Source organism: Rhipicephalus microplus, chromosome 8 (assembly GCF_043290135.1).
Source record: "Rhipicephalus microplus isolate Deutch F79 chromosome 8, USDA_Rmic, whole genome shotgun sequence".
NCBI classification, from domain to species: Eukaryota; Metazoa; Arthropoda; class Arachnida; order Ixodida; family Ixodidae; genus Rhipicephalus; species Rhipicephalus microplus.
The window spans coordinates 18,028,422-18,039,777 of record NC_134707.1 but is presented as its reverse complement, the minus strand read 5'-3'; the positions used below and the strand labels follow the sequence as shown (position 1 = coordinate 18,039,777).

The window sequence follows — 11,356 nt, the reverse complement described above, 5'->3', positions numbered from 1 at the left end:
AAAGAGAGGCGGACACACTGTGAGGCCACGGTTTTGTTTCAGAACCACGGCATATGTGTGTTCTCTCATTATTTTCCGCGTAACGATCTTTTTTTTTCTTTTCACTTCACGAGTGCAACTGCTACTTGCGATCATGTCCGAGCAGGACCGTAGAACACGTAAGGCAGGGACATACGATGTCAGGCGCCTTGAGAAGTTTGGGCTTGGTTCTGCGTACACTTGCATAACCATTAGCCGCGTCATATACGCGAGCAACTTTCTCGGCTCGAGGTCGCTTTCCAACGAAACAAAGAGCGTTCCCGGGCAGAAGCGTGTCCATATCCAGCGCGTGTTGCCACTTGGCTTTGTGACGCGCACGCCGTCGAAGAACGTTGTGCTCCTGGAAGGAAACATGCCGACGGTGGCCCAACTGAGCGTTCCAGCGGCCGTGTTGTTGTGGCTGGCCGCCCAGCGTCTGCCTTCGGTGCTATCTGCAGTCACAAACGTTAGCCTGACCGTGCTGGCGCTCTACTGTGGATACTGGTTGTTGTGGTACTCTCGCCGAGCACTCTTCAATGGACTCGTCGATCCGAAAGGAAAGTGCGTTCTCATAACAGGTAAGAAGCAAGTTCCTGGGCTCTACCGGCGATAATGGGGCTCATTCTATGTATAGTCACCCAGAGTCGCCAAGTGCGCTTGTTAGTAAGTAATTAGGTGAATTGGTTGCAGCGCGAACTCGACCGAATGACAAAAGAAGGAATACGAATAAAGTTTGGAAGTGCTGTAGCTCCGACGAGTAGGTCATCCTTGAACTTCACTGGTATTAGCGCGGTACACATAAAAACTAAACACTGCACCGACGTAAAAAGAAATGTAGGCGCTAAACTTCCAGCAATATATTTCATGCCCTTCACGCCCATCTGTGTTTTTCGCGCGTGTATAAGATTGGTGTGAAGGGCGGGGAACAAACAGTTGGAATTTTCACGCCTAGCTTTCTCTTTACGCCTGTGTCGTGTCTTCTTATAAGTACCACGTGATACAAGCTAAGTTCAAAAAAGACAACACACGCAGTGCTATACCTGCAACAACATAGTTCATTTATCGAGGCCCACATCACCGTAACACCTCATCACCACAACCCAAACACCATCATAACATCCTAACGCCGCATCACCACAACCGTAACAAAGTACAAGGGTCACGTTTTGATAACGACAGTCATGCGCCAGTGAATAACCTATACAACAACAAAGTGTGAGTCATTCTTGTGCATAATTGCTGGCACCCTGCTACTGTTCGGATATCATCTGTTACGTTGCCATTGCGTGGGTAATTCCCTCGGGCACGTCTGTCGCTATCACCACGTGGCCTTTGTTTGCATCAGGGTGCTGCGCTGTACCCAACACCATAGGCGTTCGCATGAAGGTGGGCAGCGCAGCCCCATACATTTACTTACCCCCGTATTCTAGAACGTCCCTTCACTGAACACTTCACCTTCACTTGAGAAAGCCTATTGGAGCACGATCTCTAGGCACGGCAAGTCACTGCATATCAGCAATAATCTGTTGTTATTCTTGAGTAGCGCAGTGCTCAGCTCTGTCAAGTGAAGGAAGAAAGTCCAGTCGAGGAGCGTTTATGAATACGGGGTGAGTCTGCCCTGTCGCGTCAATGAGTGAGTGGGTGTAAAACTTCATTGTTGTCCGGCAAGACGCACGTTAGTGCGCAGTGAGCGACTGCCACGTCGCGACCGCCAGGCCAAGCCTATCAGCCGCACCGCAGGCCTGCTGGACGGCCCATAGTTGGTCGACGCTGTCGGTGTCTTTCAGCAATGACAATAACGACTTCAGGAGCTGCTCACTCCCTCCCCATTTTCACCCCGTGAAGCCAGAGTCCAAACGCAGAGAGTTGTAGGACAAAGTGATCGCTTCACTTTTCAAGAGACAGTATAGGATTGGGCGTGTCGGTATAACATGATAAACAGTGCTTGCCAGCGCAAACGACAGGGCAGGAGGGGACAGAAGAAGAGACGAGACAGAGTGCTGAACGACAACATGAGGCTGGAGCGAAGAAGTCCCCTCCTGCCCTGTCGTTCGCGCTGGTAAGCACTGTTTATCATGTTATACCAACACGCCCAATCCTACTGTCTTTTCAGTTTCATTTCTGATACGACGGGCCCTTTCCTGACTTCTTCGCTCCAGCCTCATGTTGTCATTCAGCGCTCTGTATCGTCTCTTCTCCTGTCCCCTCCTGCCCTGTCGTTTGCGCTGGTAAGCAATCTTTATCGCTTCACTTTTATTTTTGCATCCACTGTGAGGGTTGTTATCTTCCGAGCTCAAACAACAGAAGGAGGGGTTTGCGCAGTAAGACTTTGCTCCCCCCCTCCTTCTCCATCGCTCCACATTCAAAAAGAGCAGCGTTCAGTCAAACCCTGACATCACGGGCTCATACTGATGGCGATGCGGCTGAGTAACAGCGCAAGGCTGGCCAGGCAACTCTTCACTATCGTAAAATCTAGGTGGGAGGGTTCGCTTCCTAGGTCCCGAACTAAACAAGTACTGCTGACTCGACAATTTCGTGCATGATAAAATGATATTGATTTAGTCCAGCTCAGTTTGAGTGTGAAGGAAAGATACTACACAGTCAAGAAGGGGAAACAAACAGACGACAGTGTGAGCGCTAACTTCCAACTTTTGTTTATTGCGTACCCTTACAACACATTATATAGCTCATTCCACGCGACGCCACACACATGACAAAACCACACACGTGTGGCACAGCACACGTGTAACTTGCAATGTAAAAAACAAGCTTTCTTCCTGTGGTTTCCTGGCTGTGCATTGTAAGACATGTGAATGCACTCCCTTCCTTGATCATTGTGTCATCTTGGGCCGCAATCGTAACCAATTGACGAAATAAATTACTGAGGCGAACGCTATCGAAAAATGTGCGAAGCTGTGTGTGAGTATGCCGTCTGTGGCCTTATCTCAAAAAGAGCTTAATTTTTTGGAGCACGTGCTGTGAATCATTAGTATAAAATTGATATTTTGTAATCAGATCACAACTACGTTTCCTTTATCGTGTGCTGTGCCTCACGTGTGCATGGAGGCGGAAATGCTGTAGGCCCGTGTGCTCAGATTTGGGTGCACGTTAAAGAACCCGAGGTGGTCGAAATTTCCGGAGCCCTCCACTACGGCGTCTCTCATGATCATGTGGTGGTTTTGGGACGTTAAACCCCCACATATCAATCAATCACACGCGTGCGGTTTTGTAATGTGTGTGGCGTCACGTGGAAGGAGCTACATAATGTGCTGTAAGGGTACGCAATAAACAAAAGTTAGAAGGTAGCGCTCACTGTCGTCTGTTTTCCCCCCTTCTTAACTGAATATTGAACTTTGGTCTGGGTAAGATGATATTGCTTTAACGCAACTCAGTTTGAGCGTGAAGGAAAGATACTATATATAGCATCTTTCTTTCACGCTCAAACTGAGCTGCGCTAAAGCAATATCATTTTGCCCGGACTGAAGTTCAATATTTTGACAGAAGAGCCTTAAAGAAAAATGCACACATACATGCCGCACCGAATGCTCAAGCATTTACTTTTTTACAGCCTCAGGAATACTTCTCGTGTGAAATTTCATGCATTTCGACAAAACAGTAAAGACGTTCTTAAAACATTCCAACCATTAGTGACGTCTTAAAATGTAATCCCGAGGCACCACGCAATAAATGAGTTAAGAATTTGTAAACATGTATAAAGACTCTCTGAACTTATCAGTGTGAACTGTAAAGTCTACACCCTCAAGAGTACGGTTGTCGTGCGTTTATATCCTCAAGCTACCTGAGCAAATAGACCGGCATGTTCACAACCTTCGTCGTAATATCAGCCCAGTCACGCAGCTTAGTCGCCAAGGCCTCTCCCAGCAAGCTACATTGATTGCTGCGTTGCGCCCGTACTCCTTAATATCAATCCCCGCCTTCTACCATTGTGTGCGTTGCTTTTGAGTAGGATTAATACGTTCTGTAACAGAGTGCAGAAAGTATCAGATTAATGTGGCGCAGCGTGAAAAAAAAGGTTAAGAAAAAAGCACAATGAAAGTGAGGCAGACTTGAAACGAACGCTATTTCTAGCACACACCCAAACACATACACTCCCCAAAGATGCACACAATGTGAACGCACAGCGAGTGATTACACGCTGTCTTATGCAACGCAGTCGAGGCGCCCACGTTCACTTTGGAAGATATATGGAAAGTGCCACTAATGCAGTCATCGGCTCTGTACTTAATGCGATGCGGCTCGAGTACGTCTCAGGCTAATGCTTGCTCGTTTATTCACGTGCTTCCTCTAAGTGCATCACGCTAAGACAAACGACTTTAGTGTTCGCTCCGTACCTTCATACGAAAGCGATTGACAGTATTCAGATTATGGCTCGTGCAGCACGTCCATCTTGCACGCATCCTTGACGGGCTTGTAAATCTGGCGCAATTGCTGTTTCCTCTTTAACGGCGAAGTGGTGCATGGCTAGGAAGCAAGAAAATGAGGTGGTCCGTGAGTACCGACAACTACGATCAAGAACAAACATGATGCACAAACATTTTTACAAGATACGCGAGCAATAAAGAACCTTCATTGCTTCATTTATTCAAGACGGAAAGTTTTACTGTACGCGTAAGTTGTACCTAAATAAATTGACGGAGGCGGAAACGTTGCAGGTCCGTGTGCTCAGATTTGGGGGCACTCTAAAGAACCCCAGGAGGTCGAAATTTCCGGAGCCCTCCACCACGGCGTCTCTCATAATTATGTGGTGGTTTTGGGGCGTTGAATACCACATATCAAAAACCTAAACAAATCAAACAACGAAAACAAGAAAAAACAGTTCTAGGGTCTGACAATGAGTGCGCCACGCTCTTGGAGTGAACGGACACAGTCGACATGGTCGGAACGAACCAATCAACACACATTTATTTAACTACATTTAGAACGACAATATCGTCAGCCGAATTGTTACACGAATTGTGATCCACACGCTAAGCAGCTTTACACAATATTATACAACACTAAAAACATAACAAACACAAGAAGACGGTTTCGCCAACGCTTTAATTACCACATGGCGCGCAACCCGCGGTGCCGCGCACCGGGGACTCACCGCTACAGACAACCGTTCGCACCAACCGCCACCAGCCTAAGAGGGCCGCTCATCTTTCCCGCGCCGCCACGAAGGCTTACCGCCAGGCGTCACTGCCAGCGCCACCGTTCTAACCATGATGGTGATGGTGGTGGTACGAACGCTCTAAACCGCAACGCCACCTACCGCACGATAGCTGTGAACACGTGCACAACGAGGCGCAAACGACTTTACAGGGAATGTTAGCACCCCCCACACAGTACATACATCTAACAAATGAGCACTACAACAGCAATTGATCTCCATATATCCGAATGTTACAAGTTAAAACTGTCACATTTAAGAAGAACGCTATGCATGCATGTGTACTAGAGAGGACGCTTGACCGGTGCGGAACAAGTGGAATCTCCAGCTGCTACTTCCTCACTCTGAAGAAACGTGTGTGCCATCGTCGAAGGATTGCCTTTTCCAGGCAAGCCCCCCTACTCACAACAGGTCTTCAAAAACTGAAGAATCAACAAGCATGCGTTACCACAAAGGGTTTCAGTGCTTGCGTTGCTTTCCCTTCAGGTGTTGTCAGCCCGTGTAGTTAGGCATGACACCGGTCGTAACGTGAACTGCTATCTGTAAAATCTTTTACGTGTGCTTAATACCCTTTAAGCTATCATGTCACCCAACGCAAAGTTTGAGGCACGCATTTCTTAAAGTTTGGGACAGAGAAACAAAAATTTATAAGGCAGACAGCTACTTCAACGGACTTCAGCTCGCGATAAACACGTGGTCTCCACGATTCAGCTTCGCTGGTTAACCATTTGAACGGAAGACTTGGGTGGGGATTTTTTCTAGAACTAATAATCAGTGGGGTTTAACGTTCTGATACAACGAAATGATTGTGAGACGCCGTAGTGGAGAGCACCAAAAATTCTGACCACCTGGTTTTTTTTTAACGTGCACCTAAGTCAAAGTACATGGGCTTCGGGAATTTTCGCTTCCACCAAAAATGCAGCCGCCACGGCCGGGATTCGATCCCGCGACCTGTGGTTCAGTGGTTGAGCCCCCGACCACTTGACCACCAAGGTGGGTGATTTTTTCTAAACCTAATTTAAACTCTGCCAAATTATTTTGTCAATTAAAATAAAACAACACGGAAGTTCGGGGCGAAATGGAAGTTTCAAGAGATGAAGAATTCATGAGCACGGGTGTACTCGCTGAGGGCTCCAGTGACACCCGTGCCACGAGAATTTTCCACTATCTTGGTAACCTACGCACCAAGTCGCCCAACTATACGAAATGTTCCCGGCATAGAGTTTCCCACAATACTAACTAGAGGGAACTCTGGCGCTAGTGTCTATGGGAGTTGCAACACACGGCGCTTCAACGAGCATGGGAATGATGGGTAGTGCACACATTTGTCTAATTTTCGTACTTCTGGCCTGCTTCTGGCTCCGTGTGTGTTCGTGTGGCTTTGAGCTGTTTTTTCACGAAAACATAAATTAGCAAATGTTCAGCGTTTGCGCTTCACAACCTTATTCTTTTAGGTATACCATTTCGAATCAAGTCCCTAAGTTCAAAAAGGTTTGTTTTTTTTTCTTTCAAAACAAAACTGAAACGCAGCAATAAACGAAGCCGCAAGTACGATTCGCCGCCCGCAAGTACGAAGACTAGGCAAATGTGTGTACTACCCATCATTGCCATGGTCGCTGAACGATCGCAGCGCCAGAGTGCCCTCTAGTTCATTTTGCGAAACTCTATGGTTCCCGGTACGAGATCCCTCGGTCTAACAGAACTATGAAAACTCTGTTTTATCCTGTACCATTCGCAGGCTGCGACACCGGCTTCGGTCACTTGCTGGCAATGCAGCTGGCAAGAGAAGGATTCTTCGTCTACGCGGGGTGCTTGGATGGAAACGGTGCGGGTGCGAAGTACATCAAGAACGTGGAGAACACCTTAGTGCTTCAGATGGACGTTACCAAAGAAGAAGAGATAAATCAAGCACTGGAAGTCGTAGAGAGCCACTTGGACGGGAAAGGTGGGACATCTGAATTAACAATACTGATTGTTCTTGCTCTCGGGACGAAAAACTGGTGCCACGTTCGCTGAGCTACCAGTTTGCTGCGAATTTATTTTCAAACAAAATACATGCCATACTGAAACGTTTCGCATGCAATTCCACAGTTGTATGTGATTTCGCATTATTCTTATGGAAATATATTATAGATATATGGAAGCCATATGTACTCTATATAGATTTTGTGCCAAAGCATACAAGATGATTGGAATGGCACATAATACGTTTTATTAAAGTGAATAGAAAGCAGAAAAGACATTAGTGTAGACGGTGGGGGAGATGCATCATATTTCACAACTTCACGCGTCATCTTCTTTGATGCTACTGTTTTCATGCCACACCAAGTAATCTAAAAACCAATTTTCACTTCAAGAATACACTAAGTGCAATCTTCTTATCTGTCCCCGTTCTTATCTCTTCGTTTCAGAGTGGTTTTTATCCGCATCCGTACCTTGCCAGCGTTTGATGCAAATGTTGCAATCTTTACACCATGGCTTAGAGAGTGTGTGGTATGCGAAAACAATGTTGGTGGCAACGAATACGGTGACAAGTAACGCTGTTACTGATAACGCGTTACTCTGATCGGTAACTTAGTAACGTGTGTTTCACAATGTCTCAATTGTAACGGGTAAAGTACTTACGTTACTATTTTCGATAACATGTGGTGTCACGTTACTAATTACTTTTTCATCTTCTGGGTGCAATTCTTCCAGAGCTCGTCTTTACAAGTTTTTTTTTCTTGACCCAGAGTTGTACATCTGTTAGCCTCTCAAGCATTCACAAAGAATTGCGCAGGCGGAATCTGTTTCGTTTAGACAATCGTGGGTAGAAATTTTTTGAGGCATGCCTACACCCTGTAAGAAGGTTGGGCCATCTCCACACAAACCTTGAAGAACTTCTTACCTTTTTTGGAGCTAACGACGGCAGTAGCGCGTTCCTATTTCGTTAGAGTAACTATTAGCGGTTTTTTTTTTTCGTAACGTGCACAACACCGTGTGCAAGGGACTCGGTCCTATTCGGAAAACAAAAGACTAGAATGCGTGAGGCGCAACACGACCGCAGCACGACCTCACAACAATTGTAGTGTGACGTTGTTAGCAACAGCGTACTTTGTGAAATGTTGTGCAGTGAACATCGGCACCCTTCATGTGTGGCCCAACCAAATGAATCCAAGGCACAGTGAAACCAAACGAAGCATAGGGGACATTATTTGTCTTCAATTGTGGTTCGGTAATGTGGATGTGAATCAATGATGAATTAAGCTTCACGAAAAAATCACCCTTTCTGTTTGTGAGATCTCAATACAGAACCTTTAAATTAGGCCTCCGATGCTCTACCAATAGATTGACGACGTAAAGCGCTCCCCGTCCGGTTCGTTAGGTGTTTCATCATCCTTAATCCTGGGTAGTGTTATTCAGCGACGCACGTAGGTAAAGACGTCGGTGGGAAGGTTGCGGGCTTGAATGTCACCGAAGAAAAAAGGAGTTTTTAGTTCGCTCTAGGTTACGTCATCATTACTGCACTACAGTTAAAGACGGCAAATAATACAGATCTTGCTTTTGGGTGAGTTGGTGCCTCAGCTTGCTGAACATTTCGTAACTGGCACTTTACTAGAAACATACAAAAAGGGGGGAGGAAAGAAGCAGAAGGGTGTCGAACTACCAACTAATGTTATCTAGCTATGTGTTTCTTGATCTGATTGTCTGCAGAATTTATTCATTTGTGCCCCACAAAGAAGCCAGCGTCTCGAACAAAATATTCCTTATTTTTTAGACATTACATATAAGTCATTTTAAGGCCGCAAGTCTACAGCCTCTGAACCGTAGAAGCATTCGTGATTCTCGCCAATTCAAGACAGCTGGTCGTTCTTCGTTTTTTGTTCGCAGAGCTGTGGGCAGTCGTGGCGAACGCCGGAGTGGCGCACTTGGGCTACATTGAATGGCAGCCAATGAGCAGAGTGCGGTCAATTTTCGACGTGAACACGTTCGGAGCCCTGTCGGTTTCAACAGCCTTCCTGCCCCTGCTGAGAAAATCTCGGGGCCGGCTGGTCCTCGTGACAAGCTTCTTGGGTTAGTCATTCTTTCTTTTTTCTTTGTTCACATTAACAATGTACTCAAAAACAATCCATCAATAGACATCGAAGAAGCGGTCGACCGGCTGGCCACAATAGCCCGCTAGTTACTGACCATTCTTCCTGTAAAACAATCTAGAAAAGGTCTTTCTTTTTCGCTCCTTCACTATTGCAGATGTTTTTAAGACCGTTTGGATCCTGTCTATGGACATGTCTTCTGTTAGCTTCCTCGCTGGCTTTCGCTTGCTTTAGGCTAAGTTTAGGCGACTTTGCAAGTAAGTGTCTCAGCTAATTTGTATGTGACTAGGTTATTTCACCTGTTGGCGAGCAGAAACGTGCAACATAAATTGGGCAAATCCCGCTATTCACCAAGCGTGCACTAAATACGAAGAAGGTTTAGGTTTTACGGGTGTCAAATACCAATGTACGTGTCAAGCGGGAGACAAGGTGACTCATTTTGACGCAAAAAGGCGTATTCTGCTCAAACTAAAAAAAAGGAGCATGCGCTCTATGCAAAACGGTGCTGTCTGGACATAATTTTTGGATAAAGCAGCAAAAAGTTTGATGGGCTCTGGTTCGAAATTCTTCGCCATCCATCTTGGGGGAGCAGATTGAACCTTTAACATTCTTGCCAATTTTTCTTAGGTCGTATAACTATGCCAGAGTACCTGGCATACTGCATGTCCAAGTGCGCTACAACTTCTCTGGCTGACGGCCTTCGCCGGCAATACTTCACCAATGGCCTCCACGTCTGTACCATTGAGCCAGGTGCATACAGGTATGTATTACACGTGATTCAGTTAGGGCCAACGTCTATTCCCAGTGCCACGTTAGTGTCATCATTTGAACAATGTTTATCTTCGTATTGAAAAGACTTAGCACGTTTCCCCAAATCTATTATGGTAGAGAGCTTCGAAAACATCACCTTGAACACCCAATGAGAACTGCGTCCGTGTTGAAAGCTCCAGATTGCGAGCGTTTTTATTATTTGTAAGCGTGAACGCAAGTTTACATGAAAATGTTCAGCCGTATTATGTTTTATTACACATGATACTGTTGGTTATTGCACCAGACAGTAGATTGCAGCTTAATGTGTAAAGGGGAAATGTCGTAGGCTGGGAGAGTTCCACCCGTTATGTAGTGTTGTAGAACGTCTCTGGATACCGTTAGGTAATCTGGCGAAAACTGCAGATGGTTACAACCCCAAACCAGCATACCTTGATGTGAACTTTTACAAACGCGAAAACTGTGAAGGCATAGCGTTCCTACAACACATGCTATGGGCTTGCCGAGCGTTATATGGTCTCAATGGAGATAAACAGTCGTGAAAATCCTCCCTCCACAGCCAGGAAGAATAAGGCCAAAAAATGCCACCTGTGTAGTCTAGCAGCCGCTAGAAGACAACTGGTTCTTGGTGAATTTTGGGGGAGGGATGGGAGGGGTTTAAGCTCCTGTGGACAGCTGAGTCTCCCCGCGATAACCCATTTACTATCTGACTGGTGCAAATAAGTGTTTTCGCTCTCTCCCTCGTTGCAGGACAGCGCTGGTGAACCACTTGCGCATGGAAGAGTCGTTCGACCGGGACCTGGACGTACTTCCCGACAGAGTCCGGAAACGAGTCAACGACAAGGTCGTTGCTTACTTCAAGCACAGTGCTGACATCCTCCATTCGACGTTCATGAGGGGCGAGCTTCAGGAGGTGGTCGACGCGATGAAGATGGCCGTCTGCGAGACACTGCCTCGTGCTTCCTACTCTCCCGGAGCTACCACGCTCAATGTGGTTCGATGGCTGCACAACGTGACACCAGCCGAGTTGGTCGACGAAGTGATGGACGCGGCTCGTAGAATGTCCACGCTCATAAAGAGAAAGTAAACGAGCTGTGCGCGGGATTCAGTTGAGGGTGATTCGAGCACACCCTGAGCTGTCGATGTCGACGACTATCGAGAGTGCCATTTCTGAATGAATTTATGTGACATCTATATGCTGTTGCAATTTGTGTTGTGTTTATGTGTTATCGGCTTCCGGTGTCTTGGTTTTCGCGGTCAGTAAAGTGCCAATCATAAGAAGTGAAGACGCTATTCACGCACAGTGAAAGCTATCGAAAGAGCG

General features: G+C 46.4%; 1 protein-coding gene across 1 annotated transcript; it reads left to right on the top strand.

The window, feature by feature from the left end:
• The first annotated feature begins 234 nt into the window (after nt 1-234).
• LOC119165721 (retinol dehydrogenase 7-like) lies at nt 235-11,226 on the top strand. The gene is made up of 5 exons (XM_037417803.2): nt 235-596; nt 6,930-7,136; nt 9,062-9,244; nt 9,892-10,024; nt 10,783-11,226. Exons 1-5 carry the CDS (start codon nt 392-394, stop codon nt 11,117-11,119), a joined length of 1,065 nt encoding a protein of 354 aa, XP_037273700.2. The 5' UTR covers nt 235-391; the 3' UTR covers nt 11,120-11,226.
• Nucleotides 11,227-11,356: the final 130 nt, after the last annotated feature.

What these genes read in the sequence shown, in the direction of transcription:
- LOC119165721 (XM_037417803.2), top strand. Translation starts at nt 392, where the DNA reads ATGCCGACGGTGGCCCAACTGAGCGTTCCAGCGGCCGTGTTGTTGTGG. An exon ending in AAAGTGCGTTCTCATAACAG is followed by an intron (nt 597 to 6,929) that starts GTAAGAAGCAAG and finishes TACCATTCGCAG; the next exon opens with GCTGCGACACCGGCTTCGGT. An exon ending in ATTGAGCCAGGTGCATACAG is followed by an intron (nt 10,025 to 10,782) that starts GTATGTATTACA and finishes CCCTCGTTGCAG; the next exon opens with GACAGCGCTGGTGAACCACT.